General features: G+C 36.7%; 3 protein-coding genes across 3 annotated transcripts; 2 read left to right on the top strand and 1 right to left on the bottom strand.

The window, feature by feature from the left end:
- Window positions 1-460: 460 nt before the first annotated feature.
- LOC136413248 (cdc42 homolog) lies at window positions 461-8,649 on the top strand. Its single transcript, XM_066396675.1, has 4 exons — window positions 461-991; window positions 5,681-5,739; window positions 7,645-7,854; window positions 7,905-8,649. The coding sequence occupies exons 1-4, from the start codon at window positions 733-735 to the stop codon at window positions 8,094-8,096; spliced, it is 720 nt and encodes a 239-aa protein (XP_066252772.1). The 5' UTR covers window positions 461-732; the 3' UTR covers window positions 8,097-8,649.
- A 1,453-nt stretch (window positions 8,650-10,102) lies between these two features.
- Chro (chromator) lies at window positions 10,103-18,934 on the top strand. The gene is made up of 23 exons (XM_066396656.1): window positions 10,103-10,231; window positions 10,539-10,920; window positions 11,697-12,023; window positions 12,099-12,360; window positions 12,413-12,606; window positions 12,659-12,844; window positions 12,896-12,929; window positions 13,270-13,528; window positions 13,704-13,949; window positions 14,000-14,211; window positions 14,268-14,444; window positions 15,418-15,557; window positions 15,693-15,757; window positions 15,809-16,041; window positions 16,094-16,245; window positions 16,562-16,718; window positions 16,776-16,952; window positions 17,012-17,246; window positions 17,463-17,626; window positions 17,729-18,039; window positions 18,120-18,288; window positions 18,347-18,505; window positions 18,585-18,934. The coding sequence occupies exons 2-23, from the start codon at window positions 10,561-10,563 to the stop codon at window positions 18,677-18,679; spliced, it is 4,314 nt and encodes a 1,437-aa protein (XP_066252753.1). The 5' UTR covers window positions 10,103-10,231; window positions 10,539-10,560; the 3' UTR covers window positions 18,680-18,934.
- Window positions 18,935-19,677: 743 nt separating this feature from the next.
- On the bottom strand, window positions 19,678-23,240 carry LOC136413238 (negative elongation factor A-like). The gene is made up of 8 exons (XM_066396661.1): window positions 22,846-23,240; window positions 22,616-22,739; window positions 22,255-22,563; window positions 21,620-21,811; window positions 21,399-21,563; window positions 21,028-21,336; window positions 20,747-20,889; window positions 19,678-20,687 (listed from the first exon to the last, which is right to left on the bottom strand). The coding sequence occupies exons 1-8, from the start codon at window positions 23,053-23,055 to the stop codon at window positions 20,355-20,357; spliced, it is 1,785 nt and encodes a 594-aa protein (XP_066252758.1). The 5' UTR covers window positions 23,056-23,240; the 3' UTR covers window positions 19,678-20,354.
- Between the last annotated feature and the right edge of the window lie 109 nt (window positions 23,241-23,349).

The raw sequence follows: 23,349 nt of genomic DNA, 5'->3' as shown, positions 1-23,349 counted from the left end.
TCCCTTCGACTCTTATTAAGTTAATCGTCATTTAAATCTTTCAAGAAATGCATCCTTAATCCCATACATCTCTATCTCTTTTTAGCTAATAACCTTAAAATTGGACGATCTTACTCTAAGTATTTGAAACTCGATAGGTGTTATGCAAGTATACGTGGTTGCCTAGTGTTTAGAACTACACATCATATGGCGCTAAATACATTCAATTTAAATATTTACCAAATCTATTCATCATAGTTAATGAATCGCTGTTATTAATAAAAATCTCAAAAAGCTTATTTAAGATCACATCAGAGAAAACACTGAACAAATATGTATAACATTCGAAGTGGTTAGTGCAGAATGTCGTCTGTAAAATATAATGTATCTATCGTCATTGGTGGTGCGTATACAACAATCAATAAACAAATAAAACCAAAATCGGGATCCCCTATCCCTTATGTTATACAAGCAATAGACCGGCAACAGGTAAAAGGTAAACTCGTCATAATAACAAATCTCCCTCTCTCTCTCTTTTATCGTCTCGATATTGTCTGCGGACCGCGAACTCTCGCAACGTAAATGAGTCAGTTCGGTTACTTTACACGTTAAGTTGTAGTCGACGAATCGTCAACGCTGCACATCGTCGATATCGACAAAAACAGTTTGACCGTGCGAATTTAATCAGTGTTTTAATTAATATTAAAATAATTAAGAAATGTATTTTGCATTTCGGCTTCTGTGAAATTAAATATGAGAATGACGCCCCAATGTAATCCCGTACTGCATTACACGAAGCAACCCTTGTTATCCCCCGGGACCCAAGTGTCTGTAGTCAGTACCAACGTGGGGAAAAGGGCGCAGAAGAATGAGCGGAAAAAAGGGTCCAAAAGTCGGATGAAATGTGTTATAGTCGGGGATAAACAGGTCGGAAAAACTGCTTTGGCGATGTCTTATAGTAACGACAGTTTTCCCAACGAATACATTCCAACTGCCTATGACAACTACAATGGTAAGTATTCTTCCAGAAAAAATATTCGCTCACATAAAAACTTATGGTGATTTAATCCACTTATGCGTTTAATCCGAATTGCAATAAATTAAATATCATATGAATGAAAATTCATCACAATTTCAAACAAGAGTACGATTAGATAAACATTATTTATAAAGATAAAACCCAATAAATCCATATATTTTTTGGAAAAAGTCTTAGGAATTTTTAATGAAATCGCACAGCTCAGCGGTGAAACCTGAAAACACCCACACACTGGATACTAATTAACCTTCTATATTTGGTGATTAGTATGATAAGTCTTGCAGTAACTGTTAGCGATTGTCCCTGTTCTAGAGATAAAATTGATATTTCCCCTACAGTGAATAATAAGCTGATGGAAACTAGCACATTTATTCGGTTTTCTCATCACTTTCCTTTAATATACAAATTCATTTACTAAATCGTAACATCGAAAGGACGCTCGAACTGAAGAGCCCATCAGAGCGACCTCCTGCCGGACAAAGATAGCGAAAGGCCGTTAGACCATCACTTTGTAAAAAAGCACTTTACATTGGCGGGGGCAGGGGACTGCTCAGGTATCCACAGGTAGAAATCAGGGACGTACGCTTCATAGAACTGTTTATGATGAAATTCAACCTTCGAAACGATATTTCATAACATCAGAGATGTCGGAAAGATGATTAATAAGTGGGAAATCTGATATGTGGCGTTTCGGTACGATAAACAATACAATAGTGCTCGCATGGGTTTAATGCACCTTACTTGCAATTAATGAACAATAAGCGACTTTTATTTACCAGATATTTTGCCATTTCAATTTTCCTCCAGTTTTGAGTAAGAGAAAATGTACGGTAATGCCCTCATGCAGTCGACTTCTTTGGACACCACTGAGCTTTGCAACAGGTGTGCGAGTCCTTCATACACATGACGAAGAATACGTGGAAAACGCATTAGAAAAAGGTCCGTTAAGAGAGACATTGATTGCAGAGCTCTTCAGCTTTTTCTGGTCTTCTTTTACTTCTTCGCGAGTGCACAAGTTACGCCTCAACGAATTTTCTATTGAATATCGAACCAACGGAGAAAAAATACCAAAAATATCGAAATTAAAAATAATGTGCGCCTGATTGGCAAAACAAGGTCGCGCTACGAATACATAAAGTCAGGTGAACGATAATTTAAATTGCGAAACCGTTCAGGAAGCTTTTTTACGTTTCCTTATCAGGAGACGCAAGGCGAAGGTGTTTCCTTCGGGTTCTTGCTGTGGAGGTACCAATTCAGTAATTATTCAAAACCGTCTTATTCTTAACAATAGCAGCGTGGAGCCTACAATGGAATTCCACTTGGAAAACTGCAATTTATATTAATTTATTTTAATTAAGCACTGCAACTGTGACTGCACTGGCGCCCGATGATGTCAATGGAAGAGGTTAAACACCTTCATTGCCGTTATATGCTTCAAATTAGAATCGTTAGCTCTGAATCGATGTTTGTCGAATAAAAAAGGCATTGTATTGAGAATAGGAAACGTTACTGAAGCTGCGACCTTTGAATATACCGTTTCTGAGCTAATAATAGCAAGTTGCGTGCAACCAATACCAAAAAAGCGCAAAAGGTCGCCATCAAACCTTGCCTGTATATTTCTTAGTGTGGTCTAAATCCGCTTATGAATGATATGTACCTGCTATGAAAAGCCTTCTCCTGACCTTAAGGCCCCTTATATGGGATATATTGCAACGCTCGAGGCTGCAGGGGGTCGGGCTTGAAATGAAGTGCGTTTGCGGTGCATGCAGAGCAGAGACGGAGATGAATCACTGATAGTAATTGCAAAGAAAATAACAAGATATAAGACAATGAATTTCACATTCCAGTTGGAGACCAAAATGGGTGATACTGAAAAAGTGCTTTTTATTTACATATACCTTTCCTGCTCTAATGGATCTGACAGAAACTAGAACTAGACAAGTATGACAGTAAAACTACCGCCATCTCATATTAAAAGGCTACAAAACTAAATCTGCTCAAAGAGTAGTCAATTTTTGTGAAGCGTTGAATAATCATTTTGAATTAATTAGTGGTGATGAGTTCGCGTATAACAATAATGTAAAGAAAAGCACATGTGAATATTATCCGCGTTCGTACTACTTGAACTATCCATCATCAGGAATGGAATGTGTATTGTTGTAGTTAATTCTGACCAAGTACTGCATTTGCTCAGGTCTGTAAGCGCACAAGTTACGAAAGATTCCATTGGAACAAGTTTCCGACATTGGGTACCGACCAGCTGCCTCACAGTCTGCCTTTTACTTCTTCGGGTCCACGGTGCACCCGTTGCAACGTTGCCTAATTACCTTAATGAGTAAACGCTTCTTCGGGTTCTCGACGAACCCCCCGCAACATGAAAATCCAATTTGTGTCCTTTAAAAAGTCACAAGGTTCTTGCAGGCAGATGTTGTGCCTGCAGCAAGTTAAAAGTCATGTAAAGTGCATAGCTGTAATGTGGCAACCTCGGTTGTTTGCGCCTAGTTGGTTCTTTACCATCATGGTCCTACCTGGGCACCATCATTGGTATTCGTTGATGCGTAAATGATAACTTCTTTTTTAGGTCTCCTACAATAATATCGGTTCTAAACGGCAGATTCTCACGTGCAATTGAGGAAGAAGCTTCTTCAAGACTGTCAAAATGTGAAATTCACACTACGAGAGGACGTTTTTTATGCTCGTTTCTCTTTATGAATAATGGTAAAAATTGTTCAGATTTTATTGGTATTGATGGAGCGCCACATTCGTGTTAGATATTGCCATTACATAATAAGGTGTATTCTTCCTGTCGGTTCTGAGGTTCTTGCTTCTCCTGTGTCTCTACAGAGAGATTCAGAACTATGCGATGAAACTTCTAAAAATTATTTAGTGCAACAATATTTGAGTATAAGAACCCATGTCCAAAAATATCTTTTTAAGGCGCTACAACCTTAGGATGCTTTAAAACAGTTATGTACAAAAATGTTTTTATCGAGTTTTAGTACGTTTCATTTACATTGTTTTGTACAAAATAACAATACAGTGATTGTTCAAAATGTCGTCCTTGAACTTCATTGCATCTGTTTAAACGACGTACATACATATATAGTTTCTGCGGACTTGGCTAAAAATTTGATAATCGTTTTAAACGACTTCAAGAGCCGCAGTGATTCGTTCAATCAGGTCTTGCTCTGTTTCGACTAGCGTTTCATAAACCAGAGACCACATATCCTCATAGAAACAAATCTAAAGGTGTTAGATCGAGTGACCTAGGGAGCCACAAAACTTGACCACCTTTGTCGATTCAAATATTGACGGACTTGAACAGAACACCATCATGTTGCAGTCACATTTGCTGGGGAGTTTTCAAGAAGGTCCGATTTTAAAATAAAATATCTCGATAAAACACTTTTCCAAATAACTATCGTGAAGTATCATAGCGCTTTAGGATGACATTTCCGAACATGAGTTCTTAGGTTCAAATATCTTCTATTGTTGCGCTGAATAATCCCTAGAAGTTTGATCTTATGTCCTGAATCATCCTATGTAACATATGTATATAAAGTAAACTTTCTCCGAATAAAAATCAAAAGTTACCGCTGAAGTGCAATTCAAATACTTTTTATTTAATAGCAAAGATAAGATTACTTTGTAACAAGTATTTTAATTGGTGATATACGTATGTATCAGCTTGGGAAGGTTACATTTCCTTAATGGCAATACCACTATTGTTTCGACTACCTATGTGATGACAATGGCGTTAAACGTCTTCTCAATAACAATTAATCATAAGCCAAAGCACACAATATCCGAGTTAAGGGCAGGATAACATTCCAGAACAAACAAACTTTCGTGTATATTCGGTGAAAATCAGTTTTGCTTGATGTGCCAGCCTGAGCCCCCGAGGGTGAATTTCATTTCAAAGTGCAAATAAAGGGGGCAGGTTTTAAAGCTCTTTCGTGAGCCAAAGCCGAGCTTTTGTGCCCATTTTAGGATTCAGAATAAAGTGTATTGATAAGGACGCACAAGGGATTCCTTTTATTATGATGAGGGTTTCAGGTTCAGAACTAAATCCACAACTTTGAATTGACTATTGCAAATAAATGTTCATATGAAATTAGTTCAAGTGGAGCGCTTTTATACGTTATACGTCATTAGATAACATGTGAAACTATCTGAGCATGGAGCGCCTTCCGCGTTAAAAATCAATTTGCTTGGCTCCTGAATTGTGGTTTTGATATACAGGTTGTTCATTAGAGAGTCGTTCTTCTGCATTCATCGAGTAATGGTGATTATCTTACCTTCACGATAAGCTGATGATGATGATCCTCAACCGACTCAATTCTTCGGTAAAGGATTATCTCAGTTGACAGTCACGATCGTTTAAATGCCACAACGGTATGATAGTACTTGTTCTAATTATGCGTCCCCATATCTCATTAATTAAACTCATATAGTGCAATGGTTTCCACACTTGAAGTACCCTGCTATAATAGAGGTGTACCATGCAATCAAAATGTGACCTATATTACAGTTCAATTTTACTTTCAAATGATTTTTAAATGAATTAAAAATGAGTAATTTGCACACAAGGTAATTGCGAGTAGCAAATCATGGCAGGTGTCTAATGAATAGGAAAATGTTTGATACAAATTTTTGTTTCAGTTGTGGTGCAAGTTGATGGAAAACCAATTAGACTGGAAATCTGTGATACGGCTGGAGAGGTAAGATACGCACATTTAAATTGCCCCAATTAAACGGTGTCTTACGTACTTTGCTTAATCATCGAGGCTAGGTTAGACGTAATTTCCAAGCTTTATCTTATGACCAAGCACTCGAATCACCCCGTCTAACAACGAATATTAACCCGTTACAAAACAAATTACAAATATTCGTTACAAAACTCTCGATTTGCCAAACGATCGTCCTTCGGCCATAAAATCATGCTTTCTCCTCTCGAAGTCGATAATAATTAGTTTCGGATTAATTTATTGTTTTAAAGAGATTTGTTATTATTGCCTTTTATCTTTTAATGAGAACCTAAGCGACAAATAAAAGGAAAATGGAATATATGAGACGAAGCATAAATCAAAACATCGACTATTTATATGTTTACGAGTACGTATTGTTGTTTCTTCTTATCTCCCTGATCTCTGAAAAGAGAAAGTAACTGAGAAGTCACTAAAGAACGCTTAAGGAACATTTACTCAAAAATCTTATGAAATTTAGCTTAAAGCTTGCGGGTAATAATAAGTAATACAGCGGCCATAAAAAGAAACTAAAGCATCTTAACAAACCTCGGTGGTCGTACTTCGTAACACTTGCTTTCAATTCGAACAAAGAACTTTACTGGTTATTTTAGAACAAGAAACCCGCAAACAAGTACACTGCCCATCCCAAGATATCAGGGTTCCTTTGGTACCATTTTAGTTTTACTATACTCATATAGATCTTCTCCTTAGAAAACAAAATCGTTCTACAAGTATATTAGTGTTTTTAAGCATATAATCGTTTAACATTAAAAATAGGTGCAAAAATTTTAAGTTGGACAGTGTGCATAATGGCAATCTTAAACCATGGGTGAGTAATGCAATTTCTTGGTGAATCACTCTTTTGGAGAAGCCAGGTTTTATTGTTATTCATTCTAAAATAGATCATTCACTTTGCCAAATAAAGAACTTTTAAGAATTATTTAATTACCAAAAATTTTTATCGGGTACCTAAATGAAAAAAAAAGGCTCAGAAAAGGCGCTTCAGTTCAGTGGGCACTGGTCAGGCCACTTTGGGCTCGCTCTCTTTTTAACATATTTAGCATGATTTGTGACATCACCTTTCATGTACAGCCGATCATTATTTTTCTCTTTTTTTGCAAAAGATGTAACTTCGTTGCATGAAAAAAACTGGTTTTCGTGGTCTCCCTATCACCTGCTCAGCTCACAAAGGAACGACCAGTTTTTCACCTGTAGACATTACATTGTAACAATAATTCATTAAACACAGGTCATACTCATCGTAGTTTCTGCAAGATAGAATTATATAAGTCAACGTTTTTCATTTAGTTTAATTATTCATTTAGATTATCTTGTTACATGTATTTTATCGCAGAAAAACACGTGATATGTTATTACTTCCATAAATTGCAATTACTGATAATGCTCTCAAACATAGTATGTGTCATTATTTGTATGTTGCTGAAGGAGGAAATGAGTAAAAACATTAACAATTGCGAAGAATGTTTGTTAACGTCCGGAATATTAAATAATGTGAAAATTTTTAAAGACATGATTAAAGTTATAAAAAAGGTCCATCATCTTCGGCTAGGGTTGGACCAATGACTACTAACTTCCCGGGTTATCGCTCTTCCAATTGAGTTAAAAAAGAAAACTTCTGCCTATCAACATACTTTTTTTCCATAACTTTAAGATGTGCCATTAAAAATTCAAATCTTAAAAACTGCAACGCTTAATCACTGAGAAATTCTTAAAATATATGAATTTATCTTGCCTTAACTTTTTAAATTAAATCTTGCTATGCTAAGCATAAAAACACACACTAAATCGTCACCATATTGTCAAAATTAATAGTTGACATAAATCTGGTTTTAACTGTAGATTTTTTTATTATTTTAGGATAATTTAGGAGGGCCTTTAAGACACCTCTGCTATCCCGGTGCCGATGTTTTTATGCTGTGCTTCTCGGTAGTGCGACCATCTTCGTTCCAGTCGGCATGTGAGCGATGGGCGGATGAACTCATGCGATTGGGGGTGCCAGTAGTACTAGTAGGTTGCCAGGCGGATTTAGTCAACGACCATGACGTTCTCAGTCATCTCCGTCGACAGGTAAGCACTGTTTTTCATGTGGAACATCAATAACAGAACTAATATTGCAGAGCCAAAAGGCAGTTCCCCTGACCAAAGCTCGAGACCTGGCGAGGAGACTCAATGCCACTTACGTAGAAACTTCGGCTAAAACTTGCAATCATCTCAAAGAGGCCTTCGATGAGGCCATTATAACTGCCTTGAAACGGAGGCGTGAAATAGAAAGAAAGAAATGGTGGACGAAGTTTTGTTGCTGGAAATAGCAAGAAAATTTAATTGCCGGCTTTAACTTTACAAAAAAATACTCTCTTTTGTTCGTCTGTTGTTGTTTTACAATAATGAATATATGTGATATATTTATGTACGTCTAAGTACTTCTGATGCAAAAAACGTTTAGAATAAATGTGGAAGTCTGTACGGAAGCGGTATGAGTGATTAGATTTTCTGGTGATTTAAATCGCTTTTGTAATATTTTTCAAGCAAGTATTAATAATATTATTGTATCTCTACTACCACATAATTAAGAGGAATTGCACTGAACTACAGGGTGAATGCTGGTTTAATCCCCAAGTATTTCTTCCATGCGTAATATTTGTGATTTTTCCTCACTTCCGTATAATGTATAGATAATGTGATATATTTATGTAAAATATTGTGTTGTATTAATTATGTATATGTATGTATATATTTAGAAATGACATGTCTTGACCAGGAAAAATTTTCTTATGAACAAAATGTACTGAGTAACGTTAAAAGGTGAGCTGGAACGTCTTTCACCATTCACGTTACTATATTTATAAAGCTATTATGTGCGATTCGAAACTTAAGTAATTTTGAAATATCGTTTCCATTTGTAATAAAATGATTAAAATAGTTTTGCCACGCGCGGGACGTCCATAGCGTGAAGATCCGAACGTAATGCGTGCTGCTAGCGAAAATCTCTTTCTCTTTAAATTTGTGATTAAATAACACTTGCGAGGGCGTCCTTAGTGTGAACTTACGAATACGTTTGCTTTAGATATACACACGTAATGTATATGTTAGATAAAATCAAATTTATGTGCGAATCGTGAGTAAAACAGATGTATATTATTGATTTCGTTAAATAAAGTATACATACAGATATTTCATTTTCTTCTAATACGTTATGAACTTGATTGTTGAAATGGTATTATATTTTACTTGACTAAAAAATAATTTTATTATTTTCGCCTTTTATCTTTTGGGCGGAGCAAATCAAGGAAGTTATATAAACGAAGGATTAGAAATGCAAGTACCCTATAAACCCACATATGAGCAACCGGCAAATTAGCCGCACATCTTAAAAATGACAGTGGCACAAGTGCGTACGGACATGCAATAGAACACTGCCTTGCAACACGGTCCTATTACCGGTATAGACAGTCCTGCGTAATAGTGTCGCGTACGATCATGTGGCAACATCAAAAGCGTCCCTTCGATTGTCTGTATTTCGCCATCAGATCAAAGAAACTATGCGCTGATGTTACATCACTTCTTTCTCTGTCTAGATTAATCTCGTCAATATAATCACGATTTATTTTTCCTGCTTATGACAATTTTCTTCTTTTACAGAATAGAGAATTCAAATTTTTAAAAATAAGTAATCGGTAGCTTTGTGTATGTAATGGATGTAAGAAAAGACAGTTGACATTTCTATTGATTAAATCCAAATACCTGTGTATGAAGCTTTGACGTCTCGCATATGAAAAACTTTCGTGTGAGGAATATGAATAAATACTCGTATGTGTTAGAGTATACATGTATACAAGGTGTTCATTATGACAAGATTTACCTTTATGTAGTGGAAGGATATTGATATTATTTTCTTTACGCAAAGAATTGAATTCGTTTTGATAATAAAGTATTTTACTTATTTAAATAGTTTATTTCCTTTATGTGTACCCTACACACATACTGATAATTATTACGCTTCTATAAATAACAGAACTATTTTTAAAGCAGTGGCCACAATCAAATTCATTTCAATATGCAGATTTAAACGAGCCGCCATTGTCGGCTACCCCCTCTCACTTGCACTTCCATCAACGATTTTCCGTCTCTCTCATCAGTCTTAGCATGCTGACAAACTTAACGGAAGTAAGACTGGTCATTTTATAATCGGTTTATAGAGTTTTTTAGTTTGTGTATTACAGTTTAATAGCAAGACAAGTTTTTTTTGGTAAATTGTAGAGTTTGAAAGAGTTTTTACTTGGAAAAACAGCAAAATTTCTTCGGATTCGCCATCGAGATGATTGGCATTGGCGTTTCCCGCCATGCCCTCTAGTGTCCGAGAGTTGACATTTACTTACTTGACGCGGCAGCACTTTCGCTATGGTCGGAAGGCTTGTAGTGTTTTTCGTGAAATTCTTTTCGTAAGGTAAATTAATTCCCACGTTTTTAGCAGAAATTGTATGAGAGCACCAAAAACTCGATTTTCTCTAGCCAACATATATTTTTAGAGCCGACAATTTACTTGACTTTTAGCAGGCATCCTTTTTCTTTACGTCTGTCTAATCGGCCATTTTGCTTGACAGCAGGCGAGCAAGCCACAGAGCCCGTTCTTTCGGCGTTGTAGGTCAAAAAGCTCGTTCAAAGAAAATCCTCTTTTTGGCGCTAAATATAAAAAGAGCAATCAACTTCGCACCTTCAATTATGACCCATGAATTGATGTTTATTACGTTTAGGTGGAAAGCCGTCAAATAAACTATGGATGAAATCAGTGAGGAAATCGCAAAGGAAGGAGGACATAGGCCTAGCGTCTCTATGCCCTCATTAGACTCTAGTGAATATTTTCCCACCCTAACCACAAATTCTGAAAGCGAGGGGTTTATACCCACAGACACCTTGGCTGTGGAATCTGCGAGCGGAGCTTCTCAAGAAACTCAAATTACTGAAGCGACTTCTGAAACTTCAATCGAATCGGAGGCCCCTAATTCATTCATCAATGAAGATTCAGAAGAACCCTTGATAAACAGTGAACATTTAACTCAAGCTTTGTCTTCAGAATCTGAAGCTTTAAGTGAACCGGTTGCTGGAACTGTGCAAAGTGAGCTCGAAGATTCACAGGTAAAAATATAATATTTGTTTGGCAAAACCAATAATTCAATTGTATAAACTAATAACACTAAATAAAATCAGTTTAATTCTTTTTTGAAGGGGCTAAGTCAAGGGGCAAAATTTTTTTTGATGGTTTTGCTATTTTTTACACTTAATTACCCATAGATATTATGAAATTTGGTGTTTAGGGTATGTCAATATATATGTACATAATGCAAATACCAACTTAGAACTGGTACAAACTCAATTTTCTTTATTGTTGGACATTGTGAAATTTTTAAAAGTTGCCTTTCAATTGTGTTATGTGTTGTATAAACCTAGTATTAGGGTAGTCTGACAATAAGCCTTATATATTTCAAGATAAACAATTTTGAAAGTATATTCAAAATTGTCTTATAAATTGTAGTTGTTGTAGAATCTCTAACAGAGTAATATTATAACAGGTATATAAAATTATTCCTGGTGAAGAGTGTTTTGTTTGCTTTAATTAAATTTGGCTGCAAATTTAATTTTCCATCAACACATTACTATTACAGCTGTGAAGAATTGAGATAAATTTTGGCATACAAGCAACATTTGCAAATTTTTGCATAGAACTCTTAACTAGGAATTTTTTTATACATCTTTTAGATTCTAAGGATTGGATTTAACTGTGTTTTTAACCTTCAATTATTGCCTGAATCCTGTGTCTTTTGAGTCTTTTCTTCAAAATATCCCATATTTAGTGTCTGCATTTTTAGAATTTATATTATTATATTGTTTGTTATTTATTTTTATTTTTTTAGGTGGAAGAAGACCCTTCTATTGCTATAGATCAGTTCATCCAGAAAATAGCAGATGAACAGCTCAGCTCGAAACGCATTGAAGAGCGCCAGGAAGAGGAGGCCAAAGAGCAGGATGAAGTTGCAATAGATATGATAAGTGAGCCTCCGGGCAGCAGCCTTGAGCAAATGGATACATTAGAGAGCTCAGTACCAAGTGAAACAGACAAAGATAAGGAGCCACAAGAGGAAACCAGCAGTGCTTCCCCGAAAAATACTGAAAAGGTCAGTGATGCGATGGAAGTTGATGAAAATTCTGATTATACTCAGAAAGGAGATAGTGAGCATATGGTAAGTTGGAGGTGTATTCAAGGCGTTTAGTAGAGAAGCGTTTTACAAATTTGACAATTTATTATTGTTTTGCAGGCTGAGTCGATAGAAGAGATTCAAAAAGAATTGGAGAAGAATCCACCAAAGAAAAAAATTCCTTCGGAGAGCAATGGATGCAAAGTGCAAGATGCCCCAGTTAAAGATAACCAAATGCAGGCTGAGGAAAAGCAAATTGAAGATATTTTAGCAGGCAAAGATATAGGAGATATTCTAGAAACTTCCCTTCTAAAAGATAACACTCCTACTCCTACCATTCAGGATTCTGCAGATGTGGCCAAAGATCCTGCCCTGATTGAAAGTAAGGCTTATTCCACAATATTAACATTTTAAATACATTTTCCCTCTCTTAGAAGCCCAAGAAGATATTAAAAACCTGGATGTTCTGGTTTGTGGAGGGTGCCATAATTCCTTCCACTATGTCCAAGAGTTTTCAAATCACAAAAAAGGAAATTGTACGAAAACCTCTGTTTTAATAGGGGTTTGTGAGGTAGAGAGTAAACCCCAAACTTGGGGATTTATTTTGTGGAAATCCAAATATCTAAAGGTGATTTTTGTTTGTGTTAAATTCGAGTTGGTTTTTTAAATTTTTTGTTTAGAATTATGGAGACGAAGTTCCATCTTCATGGGCAATTTACCAAAAATGGTGCAAACTGCCACAAGCGGATATGAATGCCTGGATAACCGCGGGTCAGTCAATTCAATTTGCGAGCAAAATCGCCAACGCGAAGGTAACAGAAGTTAGACCTGGAATTAAACCGGTTAAACAAACTATAGTCCAGAAAGTAAGTTGGTGTTTTATTATTAAATTGGTTTTATAGTTATGGTTGTTTCAGGTTGTTCAGACAGCTTCACCACCACTAGAACTTGGTATGTTTTGGTGTTCTTAATGGAAATAAACTGTAAAGGAACGATTCATATTTACAATGAATTATTAAATTTTCTTCTTAGGGAAACTTAATAAGAATATAGATAGACAAAACTCATTTAACTATATTGAATTTTGGCTCTACATAACTTAAGAATGTCTCTTGGAAGGGAAAGTCAATGGTACTTTTGAATACCCTGTGTCACAATATTTAAAATTACATAACTTTGAAATTCCAAAACTGTCAGTTTCCATAAATGTCAGAAAATTTAACAACTAAAAAATCGAGTTTAAAATGAACGTGTTATTTTAATTTGTGTTACATTCATTAATTCATTTTAGTGGAGAGCAACAAGGAAAACTCAAACATAGCTGCAAGTAACATCAACAGAAAGAGTCTGAGCAAACCTGTTCAACTGAATAACGACGTTACTATAATGCCCAGCACAAAGGTAACTTTGTTATACCAGTTCATGGGATTGGTGTCAGAGCAATTCCATTTTCAGAAAAACGAGTTTGTCGTGGAGAAAATCATGGCCAAGCGGTTCAACCCCCGGAAGAAAACCTGGGAATACAATATCAAGTGGGAGAATTTTGGACAGTAAGTTTGGAAAGTGGTTGACTAATAAATGCACACGAATTAGGCGAATAACATACTTCAATAAATTCAATGAAAAATGCTTTTAATCAACCTTGATTTACTTGAAAATCTATAGAAAAGCTTTCATTTTTAATTGGAACCGTATAAAATTGGTGCGTTAATTGTTTTTCTTTAGTGATTCGAATACTTGGGAACCTATAAACAACTTAAGTCACTGTAAAAAGTTGTTGGAACAATTCGAGGAGCAGTTGAAGCGTATGAAAGAGGAAAAGGCGAAGCACTCACAAACGCCCAAAGGTCGCGGTAGGCCCTCCAATGCAAAGTCAGTGGCCACAAAGTCTGTCAGCAATTTCGTTCCTATAGCACCCAAGATCAGCAATATAGTCGGGGGAGTGAGCGAAGATTATGGCGGGGATTCTAGGTAGATTATAGTAGGCTTAAAATCGGCATTAATAATGTTCTGCTTTTCAGTAGTCGGCCTCAACGTTTCAGTAAACAAAAGGCCATGAGTCAGGTGAAGGAATGGTGCGGAAACATTTCAGATGATGAGGGTGCCGGCAGCTTGAAACGGAAATATGAAACTGACGACAGTGACGAGGATTTCGATGACAAGAAGATAAAATTGGAGGACGATTCGGACGATTCTAGCAAGTTGGCAAGATCCAAAATTACCTCAAAGAAAGGTAGTAGACGAACGTTTTAACATTTTCATTTTTTTCTGTTTTTTTTGCATCTTCAGGGTCGACTTCAAAAACCATGACCACGAAGACACCAATATCCGTGCGGAACGGCAACAATACACAGCAGACTTTACCCTCGAATATTCTGATTCCAGATGCTAACGGTGTAGTGCGGATCAATCAGAAGCAACTGCCCTCTTTGAGCTCGGGAGTTTACATAATGTCAAAAACTGCAGGTGACTATCCCAATTGCAGCGACAAATGACTAACTTCTATTTGCGTCATTTTTTACATCTGAATATAAGTGAAAGGTGTGAAAGTTAAGAGCACATTAATAACGTGATCCTAAAATGCACTGTTGTCGGACCAATTTGTCGCTCATAGTGGACCGCAATGAACAATGATCTAGAAAAACTGGATGTAACTGGCAATCCAACAAAAATGTGAAAGGATACATGGTCGAGATAAATGTTACATGTACATATAAATTACTTCAAAACATTCAATGTCCACTAAAACCAGTGTTTTGAGATGAAACTTTGAGTTACAGCAAAGTCTAGTCTTGCTTAGAGTGTTGCTTTATGAATCTAAAATATTTTCAGTAAGACTACATTACCGGTTATACAAAACAAGTAATGACAACTTGGATATATTAAATGAAACCATTAAGGTTTTTTTATCCATTTATTCAATATGTGTATTGACTTCCACTCACATTTTCAATTATTTATTGTACTGTTTGGCTATTTATGTGCAGTTTAATTGTATATCTATTTGCAGTTGCAATCAACAAAATAACCACAAAGTAGATTTGCTTGCGAATTTTCATTTTGTAATTTTATCTATGACATTCATATTCATGGTACTTACTTTTGTGTAAGCGCTAAAACATCCTATGCGTTAAGAAGTATGAAGTCACGATCACAGTGACGTCGCTTCGAGTTTTTTCTAGATCATTTATGAGCGAAAAACAGTGTAACTGTCATTTAAATATATAATATCCAACTCAACTATAGTTTCGAGAGAACTGGTGTGAATGGCCTTAAGCTCGGTTGTATACCATCATTTTAAATTCGATCTGAGATTTCAATGTTGTATTAGACATATTTCATTGTTTATTTGTCAAAATATCCATTTTAAAAGCAGGTGGAATTTAAAAAGACGGTTACTACTGGTCATAAAAGATTTTCTTAAGTGATGGTTTTCTAGGTATTATCAAACTGGATTCAAATACGTCTAAAGTGGCCACCAGTGGAGGACAAACAATCGTTAAAGTGGCGCCAAAAATCGGGCAAACGCAGATTAAAATTGTTAAGAAAGACGGAAATACTACCAAACAAATAATCCACGTAATTATGATTTTCTTATGGGTTTTGGGTAAATTTGTTAAGTATAACAGGTACTAATCTAAATTTAAAAAAATCAGTGGTTTGAACCAAGAATTCTTCTTCTATTGGATGTTTAACCCTATATGCATCTTTTAGGTTGCACCGAAAATTGTTACAACCCCAATGAAGGCGACGCCTGCTAAGCCTGGAACTGCTCAGAAGTGAGTTTTACAAGTTTGTGGGTAATGTTGAATTATGATGAGCGTTTGTAGGGCGACATCAAAACTTAAAAAAGAGGTGAAGAGGGTGAATCAAACGGACACCACTCCTAAACCAGTTTTAAAAGAGAAAAGATCGGAAACGCCTCCGCCACTAGCAAAACAAGCTCATGATTCAGATTCTGACGATGGATTGGAACCTTTACCGTTCCCCGATGCGGACGAGCCGATTCCTGACGTCGCTGAAGAAGAACCAAACGAGGATTTCGTTTTAGATCCTGAAACTGGTGAGTTGAAGCTGTGTCTTTTCTCTAAGATCGGGATATATTTGAAATTCAGGTAAAATCGCTGGAGTGGAATACGTCGACAAGCCGGTGGTGATCAAGACGGAGCCTTCGCCACTGCCACCCACCACCAGTGAATTGGAGAATATCGTGAAAATGGCCGCCGCAAATATTTCGGACGACGATGTCCATGACAGCGGCAGCCAGGCAAGTATTGACCTAAATTAACCCTGCTAAAATTAATTGCAGTGATGTAGTAACAGCCATCACTGATCTATGAAAATTTACAAATATAAAGGAAATTTTCAATATATGCAGTTTTATGCATATAGAGAAAAAAAATGGGACAGTCTGTATTTTGAACATTTTTTTTTGTTTTGCAAATCATTTCACTTGTGGCAATACCTTTTTTGTCATTTTTTGTTTATTTCGTAATACAGATAAATGTATAAATATGGACCATTCGAATACATTCTAAATAGACGTCATCAAGCATTAACTAATATTTATATCTCTCCCTCAGGATGATCCATTGTTTAAGATTGAAAAAGAGTCGAAACCTCCACTCAAGAAACCGGAACCTAAACCCACTGGCGGTACAATTAGGAAGGTAGTTAAATACACCATTGGTGGGCAGACTGTTAGGACTGAAACGCAAATTCTTAACAAAACATTAGCGAGTATGTAGAGGAAAATAGTTTTAAATGATCATAGTTCAAGTGGATAATGTTCTTTAGGTCAGAATAAACCATTGTTGAACGTAGGCTCTCCGAGATTGGCGGTTCAGCAGTCGCAACCGAGACGAGTTATTCAACAGAAAGTAATTAATCAAATGGTATCGCAAAGAGCCCCAGTGCAGCAACCGAGAACAGTAGTCCGGCACGTAATCGAGCCTACCAGACCCAGTCAAGGAGGTTCAAATTCATTTTAATTATCTCTAATTACAATTTTTGGATGCATAAATCTTTTTTAGGTATAAATGTAGTGCGCAAAACGGTGTCTACAACCCCTAAATCCAAGTTTAGCGTCACACCGCCAAAACGGTCCCTACCCCCTACAAAGACGTATTCTGCTTTGGGCGGAATTCGTCATACGTCTCCCTCTAGTGGAACTTCTAAAACACAATTTTATACAGCGAAATCTGGGAATCAGTCTATGACTACAACTTTTCCAGGAGGAGTGCGTAGAATCGGCAACACGGTTGTCAGGTAAGTATTTGTATGAAGTATCTATGATATTTCTTTAAGTGAATCTGTATGTTTACAATTATGTTCAGCCTATATCTCTGCTTCAGTCTTAAAACTTTCGTATTGCAACTCTTGCAATTCTTCTATCTCTACGAGGTTTTGAGATTATTGTCACATAAAACTCAGGCACCTGTGCATACAAAATTGTGATAAGAACCAATTTCATTCGCTTACTAGGCCTGCGATCTCAACTCAGAAGGCCCCAGTTACGCGGATTATTCAAAGGGTAGCAAGCAGTCCCAAGAAGTCGATATCGCAACAACCAAGTTATTCTCAACTCCAGACCAGAAATGTCGGTCCTACCAAACCCAGAATGGTGATTAATATGCCCAGTTTAACAGGTGAGATTACAATTTTTATCATCAAATAACTTTTAAACTATTAAATTATTTAGTCATACAATTAATTTTGAGTTTCAAGTTAACCGAAATTTTTGTTAACAGAAGATGATATTCCATCGATGCAAGGCACAAAACAGACGTCAAAAACCGCACCAACAGGTCAAAAATCCTCACCTGCAGTTCAAAAATCCACACCGACAATTCAAAAATCCGCACCGAAGCCTGCTGTTCCCAAGCCGGAAATCAAGATTGAAAACACGGCTTCTGAAGTGGTTAAGGTGTCAAGTGAAGACGCCTTAGGAGTGGAGGATACCACTGACTGGTCTTCGTTCACCATGGCGGACAACGATAATCCCATTTACGTGACTGGAGACGATGGCACGATTTATCAGGTGGCCGGCCAAAACGAACAAGTAAGGGTGATTTCGGCAGAAATTATAAATATTTGTGTATATTGTCTAAGCGTCCAATTTATACCAAATGCCTATTTTAGGGACAGACGATTTTGATAACACAAGGCCCCGACGGGCAACAGCAGTGTCTATTGGTGACGAGCGAAATCGGAGAGGTAACCTCTGAAGATCGGACTGTGCAACCGAACACCAACACTGCTGGAACCCCAGAATTGGCAGAGAGTGCTCTATTAGCGCAGCCTCAAGAGAGTAAAAGAAATTTCGAGTTTATAAGTTAACGGTTTGAAAAACGTAAATGCTTTTGTAGATGAATTGTCAATACCGACAACAATTGCTGCGCCTGAAGATGAAAGCCTTCAAACTCCTCTACAGATTAAAACAGATCCAGCGGAAATGGAGGGAATAGAAGAGGGTCAACAAGACCAAGTCGTCGCCCAAGTTGTACGGACAGAGCCACCTAGTCCAGGTAAGCTGTTGTTTAATTTTCTCGTTCATATTTTGATCTTTAGTATTCCTCTACAAACGATATTTTTCTTTTTCGTTAGGGGGTACCCATAAAGTAGTGGTAATGCTTCCAGACGGAAACCTAATGGTTACGCAGGTATCTCCGGAAGAATACGCTAGTTTAGAGCTAGAATAGAATCGTAGAATTTTCATTGTTTCTTATATTACACTTTAACTTTCAAAGTTTATATAATGTTTTATCGACTATCAGACATTTCGTATTTAATTTCCTCCAGAGATAAATTTTATGTTTTAGGAGTTCTTTTTACTATGTTTGTCTGGAGACACTAATACTACAAGTCCTCAATTGTTGTATACATTAATTATCCGCATCTTTGTAAGATTGCCTATTCTGGAATGGTACCAACAGTAATAAATTTCTTAAATATTATAGTTTTTGCTTGTGAGTAAGAATAAGAGGAAGTTTTGATCATTAACTAAGGATGGGCCTCATGTTGTAAGATGAGTCTCCATGCTTTTTTAGTTATTAAAATGTAAAATCTTGTACATACCGTGTATTTGCTTATGTTGTTATATAGGAGGTGACTTCGATAAAAATTTTTAGTATGATATTATTGTTTATTTTAATTTAAGGACTCGATATGCTACCTAATCTACTGAAATGGTCTTTTTAGCAAACTGAATAGTTAACGCTAATCATGTGTACGCGTGTTATATTTATGCTGATTTCGGTTGTTTGTTTTCTACCATATTATACTTTGTATGAATCATAGAAAACCCTATATCCTATCACAATGAAAAAATCAATTCATTTTACTCACTTTTATTACTGGAAGGGTCTATTATGTTATATTACACTGAAAAAAAATTAACTGAAAGGTAGTAGATTATTTACCTAATAACAATATGTTATTAAATTCATCTGCGAATGGTGGCGTCATCTATGAACTACTAAGCTAATCGCAGACAGATATCTTTTATCGCATAAAGCTCAGTTTACTATTCTCACTTGTGACACCACAACGAGAAAATTATAGATTTCTGTATATAGAAAAAAAAGGTTACTTATCGCAATCGTTAAAATATGGAGTCACATTATTTTTGTCGCAATGGTGAAGGCACATTATCATTAACCTCCTAAAAAGTTGATACTTCCAACCGGATTACTGGAAATACTTTTGCTGACTTTATTAAATCATGTTATATATTAACAATAAAATTTTACAAAAACTAGATCTTTAACAACTGGCATAACCTGAACGAGGAAACTGGGTAAACGGCCCTCTTTAAAGTTCTTGACTTTAACTCTTCTAAATGAGTTTCTTCAGAGTGCGACGCCGCATGGAAGACCTGCATTTTTGAGCTTCGCTCTGCATTGATTTTCAATACCAAGAATCTTATGCTAAAATCAACTTTAATTAGAGAGATCACAACAAAATCAATCATGAATTTCTCATATACGCTAGCTACATAAAGGATTATGTATTACACAGTATATGTGAAACGAAACTTTTGTTTATACAAAGGAATTTGTACAAAAAATCTCACAAAAATATTTGTCCACTTATCTAACATCTTATATAATTGCGGGGTGATTGTTCGAAAAATCAAATTGTACTGAAGTTTGCAGTTGAACAATCTTTGTCAATCGTGGTAAACTAAAATCTCACCCTGTAAACATGTACACTATAAACAACACCTAAAACAGTATAAAAATGTACAAATAAGAACCTATAAATAGTTTAAATATTTTAAAGCTTTTTCAATTTTATTTTTCGATACGTTCACTTTTTTTCAATTCACAAACGTGTGTGTGTTCACACACACACACGTTTCACACATACAAAAACTCACGCCTCACTCCCTCCGAGAACGGGATTATTTTTCAACTGTTGCAAATGGTCCATTTCGCTGCTGATCTGTCGATATTTCTTGATCCTCTTCCACTCTCCGTTATTGTAATTCATTTGGAAGTGCGTCTCCACCAACATGGTCACATACGTTTCGTCTGGCTGCATCACAGTCTCTTTGTCCTCGGACAGTTTAATCGTGACGATATTGCCTAGATGTGGACAAGGATTGTCACGCGATCCGGCCATGAAGCCCAAAATGAGAGCTTTCTCAGGTCGGGTTACTTTGTTAGCCGTTCGGAACATATCTTGAGCTTCTAGCATTTGCTCACGCTGAAAGTTGCAATTCAATTTTTATTAGTGATGACGTGCGGTGAATAATGCGGACTTACAGTGAGGGCGAGGCCTCGCCTCTGTAAATTGTTAGTAGGCTGAGATTGTATGTGTATATGGGTGACTTGAGGCGATGGCCGCTGAGTGACTACCACAGGAGTACCTGTGATTATTTGTTGAGTCTGGAGGCCTGTGGCTTGATCTAGAAGTACATTTAATTTAAAAAAAAAGGAGATAGCTTCGCTTCACTTTTCACGCAACGACAATCACCAAACAATCGTTCAATCATTAATAATATAACAAATGATAATAATTAATAGAAAAAAATCAAACTACTCACCGGTCGTAATAATGGTACGTTGCCCACTGGGCGTTGTTGCCAATAGTGGAGGTACGGGCCTCATATTCTGCGTCGTAATATACTGGGGAGTGACCATCTGAGGAGACACTACTTGCTGGATTTGTTGCTGTTGCTGCGCTTGCACCTGAATGTGCTGAACTTGCGATGGCTGCTGAACAACCAAGGGAGGGGGCGAGATCTGACTGGGTTGAGGCGTGGGTGGCGGCAAAAGTGTGACGGATTTTGGTGTCGCGGGCGTTGCCGCCACAGCTGGAGTTGCAGGAGAAGAAATATTGGAAGAAGCTGTCACTGAAAGACATTTAAAATCCATGAAATTATGAGTAAAAAGAACACAACAGTATAATTCCTACCTGCAGGTGTAACTGGTTGCGGAGTTGGAGGTGCATAGGTGGGAGTAGCACTTCCAAGCCCTGCAGCATAATCAGGTGTACTTGTCTGCTCTTTTTTAACTGGAGGAGGACTTTGTAACCCTTGATTCTCAAGTTGGGCCTTTTTAGCTTGGCTTTCCTCCATTTCTAAAACCAAACAAAAATTAAAGCTACCTCATAAGATATATCATATCTAGTCAAACCTTGTTGCTTTTTCCTCTTTTTAGCCGCCGCATAACCTAAGGGTTGATCAGCAATGTCAAGCAGTTTAACTCCTCCTTCTTTACGTCCTGCAGGAGGTCTGCTCAGCGGAGGCCTGTTATTCATAGTATTGGTCAAAGTGTTGGAACGGAAGCCTGATGTTGGGACTCGACTTGGTATGCCCTTAAGGGGGGCTAAAACAAAATCAACAATGCTGGTCCACTTAAAAATACTTTGATAAACTTCAAGAGGTGATCAGGTACTGTACATGCTTACTATTTTTCTATGTTTCCACACACCACCTATATCACTGATGGGATTATTTTGAATTGTATCATATAAACTCATTTTCACCCTTTGACAGCAATATTTTTTCCAAAAAGCTATATGTAAGATTTCACAGTTAACCAACTAACACCATCAGACTTTTTTTTGAAACTTTCAGTTTAAATCTGGATTTAACTTTAAAAACATATGATATGTTATTTTAAAACATCATTAATACCAAACCTCATTTAAACCTAACTTCCAGAATTGGAAAAAAAAATACATGAGATCCTTATAATTCATGTTAAAAAATGTAGCTTTTATGGCATAGTGTAATATAAAGAATAAAGAATTAAAAAGTATTACTCACTGGTATCAGTCATTTTCCTGGGCATGCCTCGAGATCTAACAGGTATCACTGGAGCACTAGATTTTTTCAAATTTGAAGCAGCATCTGAAGATTTTTGCAGCAAATCTGCTCTTAATAATGCTGACTTTGGTTTCTTTTTGATTGTGAAATGTTTAGTTGGCTCAGGTCTGTTCCCTACTACTGAGACCAAAGCATTCTTATTTAAGTAATGGCATTCCATAGGTAAAATTGTATGCTCATTTTGCCTCCTAACATGTTTTCTAAGATCTGACAAGAGGTCAGAAAATATCTGGCGCACTTCTTCTACATCTGAAGAGGAGACGAAGGTCAAAACTGCAAATTGAGGCAATTACTTTGTTACCTGTAATCTCTGTGTTTAATGAACTAGTCGAAGGATAGGTTTTTAAAGCGTCAGCTATCATCGCTACCCAAAGCTCGGAATCTTGCAAAGCAACATCGAGAATTTGTTCTAACTCGGATTTCCACTGAAACAAAGTTTCGATAAGAAGATGGTTAACCTCTCTTTACACTATAGCGCCCCCCATTTCACTTACGCTCATAATAACAAACTATGATATAAACAACACATACCTCTTCCAAGTTCCTGCGCGGGATATGAAAGAAACTCAGTAGAAGCTTGAGTTTTACTTGGGTTTGCAGGTCTGGGAAGCATTCTTTTATGTTCCGCAACACTTCCATATTCAGCTGTGAACAAATTGAGCCCCCAGTCCAAGAATCATTGGAAATTCCTAATTTATTATGAAGCCAAAGAGAGGTATCACTATCGCGTACATTCGCCATTTTGGTTTTAGGGCAACTGTTGAAAAACAACAAAATGAATAAGGATAAAACAGACAAAAACTCCAAATGACACAACGTGCCCGATCGATGACAAGGGACAAAGACACACCATATTGATTTTATGACGTATTGTCAAAGATCACGTTCCATCTTTTTCTCTATCATTTGTACGAACAATGCTGAATGATATCCAATATTCTCGGTAAATTGTTAAATCTACCAGCTGGACTAATACTTTTAAGCAACTTGGGAACTTCAAATGCTTGAAAATCATCTGCCACATTGCTGATCGAC

Source organism: Euwallacea similis, chromosome 13, assembly GCF_039881205.1.
Source record: "Euwallacea similis isolate ESF13 chromosome 13, ESF131.1, whole genome shotgun sequence".
Taxonomy (NCBI): domain Eukaryota; kingdom Metazoa; phylum Arthropoda; class Insecta; order Coleoptera; family Curculionidae; genus Euwallacea; species Euwallacea similis.
This window is presented reverse-complemented; position numbering and strand designations above follow the sequence as displayed.